General features: G+C 44.6%; 1 protein-coding gene across 10 annotated transcripts in view; it reads left to right on the plus strand.

Moving 5' to 3' along the window:
• CCDC136 (coiled-coil domain containing 136) overlaps positions 1-20,000 on the plus strand; it is a 38,629-nt gene that overhangs the window by 13,015 nt on the left and 5,614 nt on the right. For 6 of the 10 annotated variants that reach the window (XM_070754518.1, XM_070754519.1, XM_070754515.1 and 3 more), the window contains exons 5-10: positions 2,366-2,483; positions 4,119-4,356; positions 6,254-6,361; positions 7,583-7,777; positions 11,342-11,494; positions 14,272-14,412. In XM_070754518.1, coding sequence (XP_070610619.1) covers positions 2,366-2,483; positions 4,119-4,356; positions 6,254-6,361; positions 7,583-7,777; positions 11,342-11,494; positions 14,272-14,412 — 953 coding nt within the window. The remainder of the gene's footprint in view (positions 1-2,365; positions 2,484-4,118; positions 4,357-6,253; positions 6,362-7,582; positions 7,778-11,341; positions 11,495-14,271; positions 14,413-20,000) is intronic. The other 4 variants (XM_070754524.1, XM_070754523.1, XM_070754522.1 and 1 more) reach the window with 3 other exon arrangements.

A 20,000-nucleotide genomic window follows, 5' to 3' on the forward strand; every position in this document is an offset into this window, starting at 1 on the left:
GAAAGCCTGGCTGACAGCCAGGAAGATGTGGCAGACAGCCAGGAGGATGAGGTCACTGGGACGCAGGATTCAGCAGACAGACCAGGGGATTTGGCCTGCAGTCCCTCAGACAGTCTTTCCTCCCTGGGTTCTTCTGCAGATCAATATATTGATCTACGTAGCTGAAGAGCTATGCAAAGAAGGGATCGCTTTAAGGAGTATTACAAATCACTATAGGAGCACCTGGGCTGGGTGTGGTTCCCTTAATGAGGGCTAAGGGGATAAAAGGGAACAAAGGCCAAGGCAAACTGTGGCTGTTTATCTGTGGTGTTTTGTGGTTCCTGCTTCGAAGTTTCTGTGCCGTTGGAGTTTTCAACCCAGCTTTTTCAGACAAGTGGGAGGTGAAAACTCTGGGACTTGCTGTTTGCTCCAAAGATTCAAAAGGACTCCTGAAACGTCTTTGCTCATTCCAGGCTGTCTTTGTTTGTTTTCCCTGTGTTTTTTGTATGCGGCTGAAGTAAGCCTTGCATTGTTTTCTAAAACATTGTTTTCTAAACTAAAAACTGTTTCTTGAGTAAGCCATTTTTGTTTACCTAATACAAGTTTGCTGATTAGCAGAGCACGTGTGTGTTTGATTTCTTTTCCTTGGACTGTTACGCATTGCCTGAGCCAGTCAGGCAGAACAGGTCCCGCCAAGTGACATTGTCTAGTTGACGGGACCTGGAGAAGGCCGACTCTGTGGGACCTAACCGGTCGCTGGGATTCGTGCGGCAGGAGGCGGTCCCGCAAGTAATCTGGTCCCATGCCATGTAGGGCTTTATAGGTCATAACCAGCACTTTGAATTGATTCTGGAAGCCAATTGGCAGCCAGTGCAGATCGCGGAGTGTTGGAGAGACATGGGCATGTCTGAGTGGGCCCATGACCACTCGCACAGCTGCATTCTGGATAATTGGTAGTTTCCGAACACTATAATATAATAACAACAGAGTTGGAAGGGTCCTTGGAGGTCTTCTAGTCCAACCAGAGGGGGGTTGCTAAGGTGGAACGGTGACGTGTGCTCGCAGGTGCTACCGGTTCCAGCACAATTATGCTACTGCACCTGGGCAGGAAGCGAAATTGCACGCGGACAGACGTGTTTTTTTGTTTTTGATATAATATTTTTTGATAGAAAAAATAAATATAAAGGAATATAAGTAAAATGAATATTTTTCAAAAGCTTCTCTTTTTTTTGTCCATTGGCACCATTTTGTACAGGTTTCATAATAATCCGATTCTTTTCAATTCTTAAGCTCCATTGTCAATCTGTCCATCTCTGCACAGTCGTATATTTTCTTGATGATCTCATTGTCTTCAGGTATCTGCGGATTTTTCCAGTTCTGTGCAAATACAATCCTTGCAGCTGTTGTAATATGCAAGCTTAAATATTTTACATTTTTAGAGTAGGTACCTCTCATAAAAAGAAACTTAAAAGAAGCATTGAAATAAAATATTAATTTAAAAGCAATTAAAAGACAATATTGATAGGAATGTATATATCATGTAGATTCATCTGTAAATATGATCATGTATTTTTAAAAAATGGAAAAATTTAATAAATATATATTTTAAAAAAAAATATTTTTCAAAAACATATGCTAACATTGAATCGACCTAACATATTTATTTATATCTCACCTTTATTATTGTTATAAATAAGTCAAAGTAGTGCATATACCTGATGCTTCTTTCTCCTTCTGTTTTCCCAACAACTGTCCTGCGAGGTGGGTTGGGCTGAGAAGGAGGGACTGGCCCAAGATCACCCAGATGGGGTTTATGCCTAAGGCAGGACTAGAACTTACTGTCTCCTGGTGATTCACCCAAAATCACCCAGCCGGCTTTCATGGCTAAGGCGGGACCAGAACTCCCCAACTCCCAGTGATTGGCCCAAAGTCACCCAGCCAGCTTTCATACATAAGGCGGGACGAGAACACACTGTCTCCTGGTGATTGGCCCAAGGTCACCCAACTGGCTTTCATGCCTAAAGGAGAACTAGAACTTTAGTGTTTCATACACTAAATGGCGGGCTAGAACTCCCCATCTCCTGGTGTCCATCCTGGAACCTTCACCAAACTAGCTTAAATAATTCAATCTCTTAACCAGGAATGGACCGTCTTTTTAAGAAATGGTGGATGTGTTTCGCTATCGAGAACTCTTGGATGAATGTCGGGATGTTTAGAATCTGGGTTTATTGGGCTTTGCAGGAGAGAGTTGATATGAAATCCCAGGGCTGGAAGGGACCAGCCAGGAGCCGCGGTGGGTTGGACTAGAAGACCTCGTGGACTTTTCCAACTCTTGCCATTCCACATTACCTTGGCTCCCTTTCATCTCTACTCCTGTGCTTTGCAGGTGAGCTGGGCGCCGCGAAACAGAAAATCACGGAGCTGAAAGAAGAGTTCCAGACACTGCAGGCGAGCAACAATCTAATGGTGCAACAGCTGGAGAAGCTTGAAGCCATAAAGTACAAGTAGGTTTTCATGTTTCTTCTCCTGAAGCTGACTTGTAGATCTGAAGGTCAGCGGTTCAAATCTCACCGCCAGCTCAAGGTTGACTCAGCCTTCCATCCTTCCGAGGTGGGTCAAATGAGGACCTGGATTGTGGGGGCAATAGGCTGGCTCTGTTCAAAAGTGCTATTGCTAACATATTGTAAGGCGCCCTGAGTCTAAGGAGAAGGGCGGCATAAAAATCGAATAAATAAATAAACAAACAAATAATAAATAAATAAATAAATAAATAATAAATAAATAAATAAATAATGAGCAATAAATAAATAAATAATAAGTAAGTAAGTAAGTAAGTAAGTAAGTAAGTAAGTGAACGAGGGTCCCTGTCAAGCTGTCAGTCAGAATCCAGACAAATAAAACTCAGAGTCCTTTTCGTAAAAGTTCAAAAGTGAATTTATCAAAATCAGAACTAGAAACATCAAAGGAAAAGCAAAGTCTGAGAAAATGGTGCGATACGAGCATATATCAACCCCTTTTTCCCCTTGGGACGATGCCCAATCCCCATTGTCCATAACCATCAGGTGGGACATCTTGGCCCTCACGTCCTCTGACGGTCTCCTCCTGGTACCTAGGAAATAGCAATAGCACTTTTATAGACTTATATACCGCTTCACAGTGCTTTACAGCCCTCTCTAAGCGGTTTACAGAAAATCAGCCTATTGCCCCCAACACTCTGGATCCTCATTTGACCCACCTTGGAAGGATGGAAGGCTGAGTCAACCTGGAGCCGGTGGTGAGATTTGAACTGCTGAACCACAGCTCTTGATAGGTAGGTAGGTAGGTAGGTAGGTAGGTAGGTAGATAGATAGATAGATAGATAGATAGATAGATAGATAGAGGCGGGTGGGGGCAGTGCGAATCTCTGGGGGGAGTTGATTCCAGAGGGCCGGGACCCCCACAGAGAAGGCTCTTCCCCTAGGACCCACCAAGCGACATTGTCTAGTTGACGGGACCTGGAGAAGCCCAACACATGTGGCAGTAATATGTTTTATAATTGTTGTTGTAAGCCGCCCTGAGTCCACGGAGAGGGGCGGCATACAAGTCCAATCAATCAATAAAAAATAAAATAAAATAAAATAAATAAAATAAATAAAATAAAATAAAATAAAATAAAATAAAATAATAGAATAAATAAAATAAAATAAAATAAAATAATAAAATAATAAATAAAATAATAAAATAAAATAAAATAATAAAATAAAATAATAAAATAAAATAATAGAATAGAATAAAATAAAATAATAAAATAAAATAAAATAATAAATAATAAAATAAAATAAAATAAAATAAAATAAATAATAAAATAGATAAATAAAATAAATAAAATAAAATAAAATAAAATAAAATAAAATGTGAAGCTCCATCCTAGCTCCCGGGGGATAAAAGGCAGGGGGCGGAGATTAATAAGTGTGTCAGACAACTATGAGTTGTTAGCCTGCCGTGAAAGGGAACCTTTTTTGCCGGGGTTGCCAACACACCAGAAGTGCTAAAGGTTGAAGGGCAAGTACCATTCTGGGGGATTCTGGGAGTTGAAGTCCACAAGTCCATAAAGTTGCCCTGACTTGGCATAGCGCCTGACTTGAGCCGATCTCCCGCAGTAAGTACAGAAACAGGGCAGACGAAGCCGCTACGTCTCTGGAATCCATCGCTCAGTGGCCCTCGGATCGCCGCTATTCTCTTATAAAACAACCCGCCAATCAGAAAAGCAGCAGCGTCTCCTTCTGGTCGGTGGAAATTATGGGCATCGCCAGCGACTACACGGAAGAAGAGAGGATGGAGAAGGTGGAGGAGGAGATGGAGCCCGAGCAATCACACCAGCTGGCAGAGGAGGAGAAGGTAGGGAAAAGGCAGACCCAGGTATTTCTTTAGATTATCTCGGGCTTTTATTTGTTCCATGGGTTTTATATTTTCTCTCTCTCTCTCTCCCCCTCCCACCCTCCTTCTCTCCCTATCTATCTCCATCCATCCACCTATCATCTCTCTCTCTCTCATCTGTCTATCATTTATCATCTGTCTATCCATCTATCTATCATCTACATATCATTTATCTCTCTCTATGTCTGTCTGTCTGTCTGACTATCTATCTATCTATCTATCTATCTATCTATCTATCTATCTATCTATCTATCTATCTATCTATCTATCTATCTATCTTCTATCATCCACCTACCTACCTAACCTGTCTGTGTCTGTCTGTCAATTATCTGTCTTGTAATGTATTTATTTATTTTGCAGTGTAGTTATTTAGTTATTTTATAGTGTAGTTATTTTTTGTATTTTATTATCTACCCTCTTTATTTATTTTATAGTGTATTTATCTATTTATGTATTGATATTCTGAATTGATTTTGTAGTGTAATAATTGATTGATTTTATAGTGTATTATCTATCTATTATCTATCCATCCATCCATTATCTCTCTCTCTCTCCATCCATCCATCCATCCATCCATCTATCTATCCATCCACCCATCAATCCACCTATTCATCTATTAGCATATTAATTTACTGATTTCATAGTGTATTTATCTACTTTATTTATTTTGTAGTGTATATTTTTTATTTTATAATGTTTTCATTTATTTATTTTATACTGTACTACAGTATCAATCATTTATTTTTTATTTGTCATTTATTTAATTGATTTTATAATGTATTTATTTATATGGTTATTTTATAGTACCTTTATTTTATAATGTGTTTATTACAGTACTTTTACAGTGTATTTATTTAATTGATTTATATGAGCATGCAAAATTGGTAGCTGACATTGCTTTAAAACCACAATGAAAACCAAGAAGTCAAAAAAAGATAAAATGACATAAATAGAGACCAGAACACCTCAAACACTAAAGTCAACCCTCAATCAATTATTAGTCGACAATTACAGAGAATCCTCGACTTTCAATGGTTCATTCAAAGTTACAACGTAACTGAAAGAAGTGACATGACCTTTTTTTTCACACAACCAATGCAGCATTTCCTTGGTCACATGATCAAAATCCAGAGGCTTGGCAACTGACTCTTATTTATGATGGTTGCCATGTCTCGGAGTCACGTGATCCCCTTTTACAACATTCTGACGAACAAAGTCCACGAGGAAGCCGGAAGAATAGTTGCCTGCTACACCTATTCATCTCTGCCTGCTGCCTTTTAACCCCAGAGATAGGGTGGAGCTTCGCTAGCAACAGGACCCAAGGACCAGCCCATAGATTTCCTCTGCTCTCCTCTCCTCTGTCTTTAGTAACTGAGTACTTGATGCATGGAACTCACTACCAGACTCTGTAGTATCATCATCTAACCCCTAAAACTTTACCCTTAGACTATCCACCGTTGACCTCTCCCAATTTCTAAGAGGTCAGTAAGGGGCGTGCATACGTGCACCAGTGTGCCTTCCGTCCTCTGTCCTAATGTTTCTCTTTTACTAGTATCATATATATAAATATTATATCTTTGTATACCACCAATATGTACATGACAAAACAAACAAACAAATAATAGATCACTTGCCAAGGTAAGAGACCCTTGTGAGGACAAGTGAAGATCAAATATAAGAGATTGAAGAAGGGATGGAGGAGGGGAGCGTTCTTTAGGAGAACCAGAAAGTTCTCCTGATCTATTGCCTGGAGAAAAGTTATGGGTGGAATGGGTGAGATGACTGGAAAGCCACCTCAGAAGAGCTGGTGATGGAACCAGGAGATGCTTCCCCTCCTGCACTCTTCTCGCCATCCCAGGGCAACTTGTCCCAGTGCTATCTAGGTGAAATGGAGATTGAGGACCAGGCTTGCAACCAAGATGTTAAGAGAAAACCACGAAAGAGGAGAGATTCGGATGCCCGTAAGGTAGGAAGAGAGGGCAAGGGGGAGGGAAGGGCAGGTCAGCTTAATGGTGGAGAAGGATCAGCTCAAACCCATCCTAGATGTTTCTTGGGCTCATCTCAACGGTCAGGTCCTACCAGTGCGGTTCAGAGCGCTGTACCGATAGGAACCCATCGATGATGCAATTTTTCGGTAATTTCCCCCCCCTGGCGTCTCCGTGTGGAAGAAGCCCTCAGCTGTGCTTCGGACGAGGAATAACGGTCAGCATTAAGATGACAGCGGGCAGTAGGTGCTCCCGGTGTGCGCCTAGTGACCGGTGTGTGGGCATGTGCGTCCGATGGGCAGGCACATGTCAGTGTGAGATTTGGCTTCTGCACATGTGCAGGAAGCCCAATCTTGTGTGAGGACACTCATGCGCGAGAGATTTCGCTGATTCTCGACAATTTTTTTGCTTCCGCGCATGCAGAGCTGTGCACGCAGCTTCATTTTCGCTACCACTACCGTACCGGCAGGAACCCATTACTAGAGACACCGGAAAAAAGTAGCTGAAAATTGCATCATCAGTGGGGTCCTACCAGTGTGGCACTCTGGACCGCACCGGTAGGAACCCACCACTGGCTCATCTGAAGATCTCAGTCCTGTCTCCTGGTCATCATAGAGACCAACTTTCCAGAGCAGTTATGAGACGAGAGAAAGAAGGACCATCCAGTGTATTACAAAAGAACTGAGTGTCCCCATGGAGGATGACCCATTGTTGACCCCAAAACCATCCAAAGTCCTTTCAACCCTATGATTGTATGAGAAAGGATGGGACATTCAAGGAATTTAGGAGAGCCAGGAGGTTCTCCTGGATGATTGTCTAGACCAGGGGTCAGCAATCCACAGCTCTGGAGCCACATGTGGCTCTTTCATTCCTCTGCTGCGACTCCCTGTCAACAGTCAGCAACACAATTTTGAGAGGAGGCTCCGATTAGGGTGGGGGAAAGCAGAGGGCGCCAGGAAAAGCCGTGTTAGGAGGAAACACTTATGGTGGTGGAATTGGACTTCCGGTCGGCTCTTGGATTGAACGGTGTGGGTCGGGCTTCCGGTTAGGACGTTGGTGGCACTTTGAGGGTTAAAACATGCCAATCCCTGGTCTAGACCTTTGAGGGCAGAGGGGAGATGAAAGATACAGGTGGGGAGGATGGGATGATAGAGAAGCCACCTATGAGAAGCTTCTTCTCCCATCCTCTTCTTGCCTGCCAGACCCAGTGGAATCTGCCGGAAACGGAGAGAGACGACCAGGCTGCCCACCCGGAGGTGGTCAGTAGAAGATCGAGGAGGAGAGGTTCCCTGAGAGAGGAGAAAGAAGAAGAGCTGGAGAATTGGGAGGAAAAGGGAAGCAATATGGAGTCCCTTCCTGGCCAAGATTCCAACGCAGGTTCAGAGAGGGAAACGCAGGTAAGCGGGGGATGGTGGAGAAAGGTCAGTTCAGGCCCATCCTGGATGGCTTCTTGCACTCCTTCAGTCTGGCCTCTTGACCAGGAGACACCACGATGGCCAACCTAGCAGGTCATAGAAAGAGAACGATCCTGAGGGGTGCACACGGAGTGACACCATCCTCGCCAGGGGCGGATTCCTCCTACTGCCACTACCGTTGAGTTCCGGGTGTCTGGCTTCCACGTCCCAGCATGGTTTTGCTTCTGCACATGCGCAGGCAGCAAAATCGCACGAGGGGAAATGCGCAAGAGCAAGGTTTTGGCAATTCTTTTGCTTCCGTGCATGCGCAGAAGCAAATAATTGCTGAAATCTCACACACACATCCCCTCACAAGATTTTACTCCCTGCGCATGTGCATGAAGCAAAAATACACTGGGATGCGCACACACGCAACAGAACTGAAGCTGCGCACGCATTGCACCAATTGCTACCGGTGCGCCATCTTCTACCGCACTGGTAGCAGCCCATTACTAAACCAAACCCTGTCAGGCTCATTCATTCATGCCAGTTATACGAGAATTATCCAGAAAGATTTTGGTTACAAAGCAGGTAGCTCTCGCGGGGAATGTTCGTGGTGGAAGTTAGTATTATTAAATATTATTAAAATCTATCAGGAAAGACTTAATGAACTCAATCTGTATAGTCTGGAGGACAGAAGGAAAAGGGGGGACATGATCGAAACATTTAAATATGTTAAAGGGTTAAATAAGGTTCAGGAGGGAAGTGTTTTTCATAGGAAAGTGAACACAAGAACAAGGGGACACAATCTGAGGTGAGTTGGGGGAAAGATCAAAAGCAACGTGAGAAAATATTATTTCACTGAAAGAGTAGTAGATCCTTGGAACAAACTTCCCGCAGAAGTGGTTGATAAATCCACAGTCACTGAATTGAAACATGCCTGGGATAAACATAGATCCATCCTAAGATAAAATACAAAAAATAGTATAAGGGCAGACTAGATGGACCATGAGGTCTTTTGCTGCCGTCAATCTTCTAGGTTTCTATTATCGTGAAATGGGAAGGCAGCGGAAGAGAATGAGCAGTGCCAGGGGGCAGTAGGTCATCGAGTGGCATTGTGGGGAAGGTTAGAGAGGAGCCTCCTCAATCTGTTTCCCTCCAAGGGCGAAGTGCGCGCTGTAATACTACAAGAATGCTTAGGGCATGAATGCTGCTGCGATGGGGGCCCAAGATTTGTGCACGATGGGTGCCTGAGATTTTTCTCACCGATTGCTGAGCTTTGAATATTTGGATTGAAGGAGAAGGCCATCGAGTTCCACTGCTTGTGGAAATGGAGGAGGAATTTTCTGACTTCAGTCCTGGGCCCTGTGCTCTTCAACATTTTCATCAACAACCTGGACGAGGGAATAGAAGGGCAACTGATCAAATTCGCAGACGACACCAAGCTGGCGGGGGTAGCCAATACCCTTGAAGACAGGCTCAAATTACAGAAAGACCTGGACAGACTAACACAGAGGGCCCACACCAACAAAATGATGTTTAACATCGACAAGAGCAAAGTCCTTCACCTAGGCAGAAAAAACCCTGGACACATATACAACCTCAGAGAAAACCCTCTTAGCAGTAGCGACTGTGAAAGAGACCTCAGAGTCTTGGTGGACAATCAACTAAACATGAGCCAACAATGTGCAGCAGCAGCTTAAAAAGCCAACAAAATCCTAAGCTGCATCAACAGGGGAATACACTCCAAGACCAGGGAAGTCTTAATACCACTCTACTACGCCCTGGTCCGACCACACCTGGAGTACTGTATTCAGTTCTGATCACCACACTTCAAAAGAGACATTGAAACTCTGGAGAAGGTGCAAAAAAGAGCAACCAAGATGATTAAGGGATTGGAAACCAAGACTTACGAAGAGAGACTGAGGGAACTGGGCATAGATAGCCTAGAGAAAAGGAGGGCCAGAGCGGACATGATAGCAGTCTACAAGTATATGAGGGGATGTCACAGAGAGGAGGGGATCACTTTATTCTCCAGGGCACCAGACGGCTGGACAAGGAACAACGTCTGGAAGCTGACCAAGGAGAGATTCAACATGGAGATAAGGAGGAACTGATCAACCAATGGAACAACCTACCAGCGGACGTTGTGAACTCCAACACTCTGGACATTTTTAAGAGAAGATTGAACTGCCACTTGACTGGTGTGCTATAGGGTTCCTGCTTGGGCAGGGGGTTGACCTTGATGGCCTTCATGGTCCCTTTCAACTCTAACAATAAATAAAAAAGAATGGGTATGGCACCACTGCATTGATTGACATTTGATCTCTGGAATATGGTGATAAGCCCAAGTTTCATCTCCTGTCGCCTTCAATCTCGAAATGGTCAAGAAATTCTCGGGCGGCACTGATTTTGTGCGCTTCAGTAAGCCCCTTGGGCACCCATCGCAGCAGCATTCATGCCCTTAGCATTCAGGGAGCATGTGACAGCACACACTTGGCACCTGGAGGGACATGAAATGAGGACGCTCATCTCTAACCTTCCCCATAATACCAGTCAATGATCTGCTGACCACGGCCTCTGCTTGTGGAAATGGAGGAGGAATTTTCTGACTTGGGTAGTTATTTAATGAAGCTATGGATGCTCCATCACTAGTGGTCTTCCAGAATAGACTGGACAACCATTTGACCAGAATGGTACTACTAAGAGGGTTCCTTCCTTGGGCAGGAGGGTTGACTAGAAGACATTCAACCTGATGAGTCTTATGAGCAAGGATAGGATGTTCAAGAACTTGGGAGGAGCTGGAAACATAGATGCATAGAAGATTGAGGGCAGAAAAAGACCTCCTGGTCCATCTAGTCTGCCCTTATGCTATTTCCTGTATTTTATCTTAGGATGGATATATGTTTATCCCAGGTATGTTTAAATACAATTACTGTGGATTTACCAACCACATCTGCTGGAAGTTTGTTCCAAGGATCTACTCCTCTTTCAGTCAAATAATATTTCCTCACCTTGCTTTTGATCTTTCCCCCAACTAACTTCAGATTGTGTCCCCTTGTTCTTGAGTTTGCTTTCCTATTAAAAACACTTCCTTCCTGAACCTTATTTAACCCTTCGACATATTGAAATGTTTCGATCATGTCCCTCCTTTCCCTTCTGTCCTCCAGACTATACAGATTGAGTTCATTAAGTCTTTTCTGATAAGTTTTGGAAGGTCTCCTGGGTTGTCTAGAACTTGGAGGAAAAAAGGGAGAGCCCAAACTTAAACTGAGGAGGAAATTTCCTGAGTTGAAGAGCTTCTCCTGGGTTGTCTAGAAACAGGGGAGGTCTCCAACCTTGGCAACTTTGAAGATTTGCGCACTTCAACTCCCAGAGTTCCTCAGCCAGCAAAGCTTTAAAAGTTGCTGGGGTTGGAGAACCCCTGGTCTAGAAGACGGAGGAAAGAGGGCAGAGGGGGAGACCGAGATACAGGCGAAGAGGACGGGATGAGAGAAAAGCCACCTTGTGAGAGATGGTGATGGAGCTTCCTCTCCCACCTTCTTGCTTGCTTCCCTGGGCATGAAGACCCATTTTAGACTGCCAGAAATTGAGGGAGAAGATCAGTCTTCTCCCTACCAAGACCCAGACGATGAGAGAAGATCGAGGAAGGAGAGGAGCTGGAAGAGAGAGCCTTTCTTTGATCAAGAGCCCGACGAGAGTCCAGGGAGGGAAGGGCAGGTAAGCTTCAGGCTGGAGCTCAGTCTCATCCTACATCAGTGATGGCAAGCCTTTTCTTTCCCTTGGGAGACAAAAGGGCGTGTTGTGCGATAGCATTGTCGCGCATGCCCACATTCATAATGCAATGCCCTCCCCCCATGAATGTGCTCAGAACCCCTCCCTGCTGCCATTCTCATACATACATGCATGCAGGCCTCACGGAAGCCTCCATCTTTCTGGTAGGCCCATTGGGTCTGTTTTTCTCCATCCACAGGCTCCAGAGGCTTTCCTGAAGTCCATGGAGGGTGAAAAACAGCCCAACGGGCCTACCAGAAGTCCATTTCACTCCTCCACTCGAAACAGAATATCCTATGAAAATAGACTAACACTCCTGGGCCTAGAAAGCCTACAACTACGGCACCTAAAACACGATCTGAGTATTGCCCACAAGATCATATGCTGCAACGTCCTACCGGTCAATGACTACTTCAGCTTCAACTGCAACAACACAAGAGCACAAAACAGATTCAAACTTAATACGAACCGCTCCAAACTTGACTGTAAAAAATATGATTTCAACCATCGAGTTATCGAAGCGTGGAACTCATTGCCGGACTCAATTGTGTCAACCCCTAACCCCCAACATTTCTTCCTTAGACTCTCCACGATTGACCTCTCCAGGTTCCTAAGAGGCCAGTAAGGGGCGAACATAAGTGCACTGATGTGCCTTTAGTCCCCTATCCAATTGTCTTTCCTTTCTCTCACTTATCATATATATTTTCTTTCTTTCATATATCCTCTCCTCTAAGTTCACTTTCACCCTCTTTTATATTATCACATGTCTATTTTTCTTCCTATGTATTTGTGTATTGGACAAATGAATAAATAAATAAATAAATAAATAAATAAATAAATAAATAAATAAATAAAATAAAGAGGGACATTCTTTGGGAAAGGGAGTCTTTGCTGAACGCTTCTTCACACATTACTTTTTCACCATCTTTGGATCTGTGGTTTTTTTGGCAGGGTGCTGTCAATCCCGACCCAAACCAAAATATTAACTGGCACGTCCTAGTGATCATTTGACCTAGTCCACGCAGCCCTCGACTTACAACAGTTCGCTTAGTGACTGTTACGAAGTTACAGCGGCACCGGAAAAACTGACTTACGGCCGTTCTTCCCAATGTTATATGGCAGTGATGGTGAACCTTTTTTTCCTTGGGTGTCGAAAGCATGTGTACGTGCACTATCGCGCTGGCGCAAGTGCCCACACCCATAATTCAATGCCTGGGAAGGGCGAAAATGGCCTCCCCTGTCCTCACGCAGGCTCTCTGGAGGCCAAAAACAGCCTTTCCCCCAACTTCTGGTGTGCCTGGTGTGCCTGGTGTGCCTGTTTTTTGCCCTTCTCAGGCTCCAGAGACTTTCCTGGAACCTGGGGAGGGCAACAATGCCCTTCCCATCCCCCTGAGGCCCTCCAGGAGCTGAAAATGTCCTCCCAGAGCCTCCATGTGAGCTGAAAATCAGCTGGTCGGTGCATATTGGAGATGAGTTAGGAGTTATCTCGCGTGCCAGCAGATATGGCTCTATGTGCCACCTGTGGCACCCGTGCCATAGGTTCGCCATCACTGTTATAGGGGCTCCATCATTGGAGATTTTTAAAGATGAGATTGGACAAACATTTGTCAACAATAATATAGGGTGAAACTATTCAGCACTGAGTGTCCACACAAGAACGTGCATTCGTGTGTGTGTGCCAGAACACTAGAAACCCAAATATCGGCCGGCCGGCATGTGCATGCCTGTTTTTTGGCATTTTCCAGGCCATTTTCTGATGCTCCAGTGCCTGCGAAGACCAGCCGGCATATGCGCGCCGGAAACCATAAGAGCAGCTGGTGACAGTGCGTATTAATGTGTGAGCAAAGTAATCCTTGTTTACAAAGATTGTGCACACACAGAAACGTTTAGTTTGACATTATTTGTGAACAACTACTCAGCCACACATGGATATGCTAACTTGAATTAAAGTTGACTTTATCTTTACATACATAATAAGTCAGAATAACAACCCAAGTACATAGTCTTTCTTACCAGTTGTCTTTGTCATAATCCGTAAACAAAGATATCGAGCCTAAACACATTTTAGACTACAATACATGACTACAATATAGAGAGATTGCAGAGCTGACCTAACAGAGAGCAGCCACTAACAGTGAGTGGCCAGACAGAGAGAAACAGAGAGGGCTGCGGAGGGCTCACGGCAGTGTTCCCTCTAATTTTTTTGGGGGGTGGGCGGAAAAGTATAGTGTCTGAGCGGCAGTCCCTTTGGGACTGGGCGGCACAGAAATAATAAATAAATAAACAAACAAAACAAAAAAAAACAAAACCCCACCCTGTTTTGCCTCAGAGAATTTCAAAATAAAATACTGTACTGTGTGTCTATAACAGTGAGCTCATAATAGGGCAACTCTATCAATATCAAAATGCCACTTAAATAGTGGAGCTAGTTTCAAACTAGATTTTGATTTTCTTTCTCTCTTCCTTACTCCCATTCTTTTTCTTTCTCTTTTCCTTCCTCTCTTTTTTCTATCTGTTTCTCTCTCTTCCTCTCTTCCTCTCTTCCTCTCTCTCTCCTTCCCTCTCACTCTTTCCCTCTCGGCTTCTGGGCAGGTTTGAAAAACTCTGAGTTGATGATGATTTTTAAGTGAGCGATTGCTCACTGCTCAGCTTAGAGGGAACCATGGCTCGTGGTGGGACCCTCCATGATGGTTCTCCATTCTTCTCTGGGGTTTTTTTGGCAGCAAGACCGTGCGCAGCGAGAGCTCCAGGAACTGGAGGAAAGGTACCATCACAGCCAGGACGAATGGGAGATACTCCAAGAGGAACTCCAGCTGTGCAGGGAAGAGATCGAGAGGCTGAACGGCACCATCCCGACGGGACGGGTAAGGCCATCGGAACCCCTTTGCCATTGCTGGGTGGGAAGGGTCTTCTTCTCAAGGTTGCGTTCAGAGATGGCCCATCTTCCAATAGAGGGTCCTCCACATTGGCTCCCATCCCAAAGAGCCAGGGGTGCAGATCCAGAGGTGTTTCGCGATAATCCAAATACTCCGGCAAAAGCAGCATTCTTGGTTCTTGGTGGCATCAGAGCTTGATTGTTTCCTTCAAGATGTTCCGTTATATCTAAATTACCATATTTTTCGGAGTATAAGATGCACCTTAGTTTTTGGGGAAGAAAATAGGGAAAAGATATTCAACTGGCTAGCGTCCTTAGTCTGGTCAGCTTTAGCACATTATTTTCTCCCATGGTTAGGGCTTTTAAAAAAACCCTTTATTCGGAGAGAGTAACAATGAAAGAGCTTGCAAGCCAGTAAGAGCTGGGAACATCATCAGCACCTGGAAAGAAACAGTCGGAGCAAGTAGAGCAATGGAAAAAACCCTGCAAAGACTTAGAGCAAAGGCTTGGAAAACATTCTTTGCAGAGAGTAACAATGAAAGAGCTTGCAAGCGGGTAAGAGCTGGGAACATTGTTAGCACCTGGTTAGGGTTGGAAACATTCGGAGCAAGTAAAGCAATGAAAAAAAAGCCTGCAAAGATTTAGGGCTTGGAAAACATTTTACACAGAGAGTAACAATGAAAGAACTTGCAAGCTGGTAAGAGCCTATTTTTGGCGATTTCTTTGCTTCCGTGCATGTACAGAAGCAAAAAAATGCTGAAAATCGGCGAGATCTCACTTGCTGCCCATGCGCAGAAGCCAAATCTCACACAGGTGCACACGTGCATGCGTCAGGGACACTGAGATGGCCGCGCATCTCCATTTCCACTACCGGAGCCCCGATCCCAGCCATACCGGCTGCAACCGGTCACTGTTTGAAACCCACCAAAACACGGCCAGGTTGTGAGTCCTCTAATCTTTCTCTCTTTTTTCTCTCTTCCTCCTCTTCCTCCTCGGCTCATCCGGCTTCTGTCTTCTCGGTGGCTTCATTTCTGAATGGCATTTCACGCTTACCCCCCCCCCACTCTCCACCAGGTCTCCCCCACCTCGGGCTCTCCCACGATCTCCCTCCCTCTCATAGGACTGATAGTCATAGCGGCTCTGCTCTGGTGCTGGTGGGCCGAGACCTGCTCCTAAACCCCAAACCAGGTATTCGAATTCGGCATTTCCCCCCCCATCCAACCTGCCTGTGCTGTGTGTCTGAGCCACTGCATCCCTTCCCAGCATGCACTGTTTCTTGCCTCTTCTTCTGTTTTAGAGACATGGATCGGGACAATTCGCAGCGGCCAACTCGCTGTGGGACAATCCAACAATTGAATTATTTAAGGCAATTTAAAAAATAATATATATACAGTGGTACCTCGACATATGAGTTTAATTCGTTCCAGACCCGAGCTCGTAAGTCGATCAACTCGCATCTCGAACGAATGCCTTTAGACTTTGTTTTTCGCGCCGAGATAACCAGAAGCAAGGATTCTTGTGCCACCTAGTGGAAGCTCGGCTCGTATCCCGAATTTGAGCTCGGGTGTCGAACAGAAATTTTGCTCGCGTCGTGGCTTGTAACTTGGAATACTCGCATGTGGAGCAGCTCGTATCTAGAGGTACTACTGTATATATATATATACTTATGCCTTTTCCTTTTATGAAGGTGCTTAGTAAACAGTGTAATGTCTAGATCAATTTAATTATACATAATAATTGTAATGATAATATTTGCATGTATGAGGGTTCTCCAGAAAGTCAGGCTATAAGGCATATAGTTCTCGTGGTGAATGTTTGCGGGGTATTACTATCATGTAGTGGGAAGCCAGCAGAAAAGAAGGAGCAGTGCCAGTGGTCAGTAGATCATCAGCTGGCGTGTTGGGGAAGGTTAGAGGTGAGGGTCCTCTTTCCGTTTCCCACCAAGGGCAAAGTGCGCGCTTTAAGATGCTACCTGAATGCTAAGGGCATGAACGCTGCTGCGACGGGTGCCATTCTAACCATTCATCTCCTGATACATTTCCCTCACTATCTGATAAGGAGCAACTTCTCATTGTCGCATCAACCCCCTCTGGCATTCCCACGTCGCTGTCATCCTCACTCTTGGCTTCCAAATCCTCTGACAGCCTCCCTAACCCAGGATAACCTGAGGGACTTGGCTCATCATCATCAGAATCAGGCAGGTCTTGAGACTGACAAGGATTAAAGATAAATAAGGCAATGGGTCCAGATGGCATCCACCCCAGAGTTCTTAAAGAACTCAGATCTGTCATTGCTACCCCCCTGACTGATTTGTTTAACCAATCCTTGTTAACAGGAGAAGTTCCTGAGGATTGGAGAATGGCCAGTGTTGTGCCTATTCACAAGAAGGGCAGTAGAGAAGAAGCTGGTAACTACAGGCCAGTTAGCTTGACATCAGTTGTAGTTAAAATGATGGAGACTCTACTCAAAAAGAGGATAAATCAGCACCTAAAAAACAATAACTTATTGGACCCAAATCAGCATGGCTTTACTGAAGGCAAATCATGTCAGACTAATCTCATTGATTTCTTTGACTATGTCAGAAAGGTGTTGGATGAAGGTGGTGCCGTGGATATTGCCTACCTGGACTTCAGCAAGGGTTAAATAAGGTCCAGGAGGGAAGTGTTTTTAATAGGAAAGTGAACACAAGAACAAGGGGACACAATCTGAAGTTAGTTGGGGGGAAGATCAAAAGCAACATGAGAAAATATTATTTTACTGAAAGAGTAGTAGATCCTTGGAACAAACTTCCAGCAGATGTGGTTGGTAAATCCACAGTAACTGAATTTAAACATGCCTGGGATAAACATATATCCATCCTAAGATAAAATACAGAAAATAGTATAAGGGCAGACTAGATGGACCATGAGGTCTTTTTCTGCCGTCAGACTTCTACGTTTCTATGTTTCTAAGGATCACTTACAACAGTTCTCGCGGGCAAGCTGGTATGACTACCGTGTAGCGGGAAGCCAGCGGAAGAGTGCCAGTGGTCAGTAGATCATCAGCTGGCGTTGTGGTGAAGGTTAGAGGTGAGCGTCCTCATTCCGTTTCTCTCCAAGGGCGAAGTGCGCGCTGTAATGCGCTACCTGAATGCGGAGGGCAGGAATGTTGCTGCAGTGGGTGCCCAAGATACTGACTGAAGCGCACAACATCGGCCGAGTCAGTGCCGCCCGAGAATTTCTTGACCATTTCGAGATTGAAGGCGAGGCTTCTCTCAACTGTAGAGTGACGGGAGATGAAAATTGGGCTGGTCACCCTACTCCAGAGAGCAAACGTCAGTCAATGCAGTGGTGCCATACCCATTCTCCTTCAGCCCCAAAATTCAAAACTCGGCAATCAACAGGAAAAATCTTGGGCAACCATCGGGCACAAATTTTGGGCCCCCATCACAGCAGCGTTCCTGCCCTTAGTGTTCAGGTAGCGTCTTACAGCGCGCACTTCACCTTTGGAGGAAAATGGAATGAGGACGCTCCTCTCCAACCTTCCCCACCACGATGTGGGAATGCCAGAGGGGGCTGATGTGACAAAGAGAAGTTGGTCCTTATCAGATAGTGAGGGAAATGTATCAGGAGATGAATGGTTAGATCCTAGATATCGAAGAATAATAAAAAGAAGAGAAGAGATACAAGGTAAAAAGTATTAATCCATATGAATAGATCTGTGGATTGTAAGAGGTCATTTCCAGGTTAGAGCAGGAAGTGAAGGCAGAGTCTGACAATGTTGACAAAAGAGAATGGCGGAGATTTGTGGCGTTCCTGAAATCAAAGTGTGAAAAACCTATACTGTGCTTCCTGAAATGAGACAGAAACTGCAATGTTAAGTTTATTGTGAAGCCGGTAAGTCGTGAACTAAAGTGGTGATTTATAGTTCTCTTATCTCAGAACCAGTCGACAAAAGGAATGTAGGAAGCTTCCCAGAGCAGTTAAAATATTTCAAGCCGATAGAATATGCTTCAGTCTTTATGCTTTGCATCTTAACTTGATAAAGTTTCATCATGTGTCTAATCTGGTGTGAACTTAAATAAAAGAGACGATTATACCAAGGAGTGGATTTTTGAGAGTCTTGGAAAAAAATATTGGAATCGTGCCTAGAAAAAGAACTACATGCCTTGTAACCTTACTTTCTGAATAACCCTCCTATATTGTGGTATTCTTCTAAATTCTATTTTCTAGCTCTATATTACCTAACAATTGGTAAAACAAATCTCGTAGTATCTTCTTTATCCTTTATCTTTAGAAACATAGAAGACTGACGGCAGAAAAAGATCTCATGGTCTATCTAGTCTGCCCTTATACTATTTCCTGTATTTTATCTTAATTTTAACCTATCCAGTTCCTCACAGTCTAATTTTTTAAAGATTATATTTACATTTGTAGGAATATTTTTAATGTCTGTCATTCCCATTTCAGTTTGTCCCTCCACTGAAACGATTTTATGCCACTGTTGCTTTGATATTTGTGTAACTCTTGGTGAGTTGATTGCGTTGGCCAGTTGGCCAAGGTTGAGTTGGCTGCGGCGAGTTGTCCTGGAAAGTTGTCCCAGACCAGTAGAGACATCCTACTCACCCCAAGGTCAATCCACCCTCCTTTCCTGCCTCTTCCTTTTCTTCCTCTCCTTCCTCTTTTGAAACATCTGCATGTCCCCTCCAGCTGAGACGGGGCTGAGTTCAGGTCTAGAAGAAATTTGTTGGTGGTTGGGAGAAGCTCTGAGGATGAACATGGTGGACCTTAGGGGCAATGGGAGCCAGAGAGTAGCCCCTTGGGGGGGGGGGTAGAAAACCCCCTTCCTCCTGAGGAAACGACTCAGTGTCTTGGAAATAAATCTTACGGAAAAAGCCCCAGACCGTCATTCTGTGACAATTGCCCTAAGGAGCCACTCGGTGGCGCAGCAGTCAGAATGCAGTATTTGCAATCTGACTCTGCCCGCTGCCAGCAGTTTGATCCCAAACCAGCTCAAGGTCGACTCATCTTTTCGTTCCCTCCCAGGACGGTAAAGCGAGGAGCCAGATTGTTGAGGGGGCAAGAGGCTGACTCTGTCAACCGCTTGGAGAGGACTGTGGATAAGTCTTAAGGGTAAAGGAAGGGAGGGAGGGAGAGAGGAAGGAAGGAGAGGAGTGAAGGAAGGAAGGAAGGAAGGAGAGGAGTGAAGGAAGGAAGGAAGGAGAGGAGTGAAGGAAGGAAGGAAGGAAGGAGATGAGTGAAGGAAGGAAGGAAAGAAAGAGAAGAGTGAAGGAAGGAAGGAAGGAGGAGTGAAGGAAGGAAGGAAGGAAGAAGGAGAGGAGTGAAGGAAGGAAGGAAGGAAGGAGAGGAGGGAAGGAAGGAAGGAAGGAAGGAGAGTGAAGGAAGGAAGGAAGGAAGGAAGGAAGGAGAGGAGTAAAGGAAGGAAGGAAGGAAGAAAGGAGAGGAGGGAAGGAAGGAAGGAAGGAAGGAAGGAAGGAAGGAAGGAAGGAAGTGAATCTTTTGGCCACAGTTTTGAATAAATCACTGCAGTTGTTACATCAATCACACGGTCGTTCAGCGAATCTGTCACCCCCACATT

The sequence above is a fragment of the Erythrolamprus reginae genome, chromosome 6 (genome assembly GCF_031021105.1).
Source record: "Erythrolamprus reginae isolate rEryReg1 chromosome 6, rEryReg1.hap1, whole genome shotgun sequence".
NCBI classification, from domain to species: domain Eukaryota; kingdom Metazoa; phylum Chordata; class Lepidosauria; order Squamata; family Dipsadidae; genus Erythrolamprus; species Erythrolamprus reginae.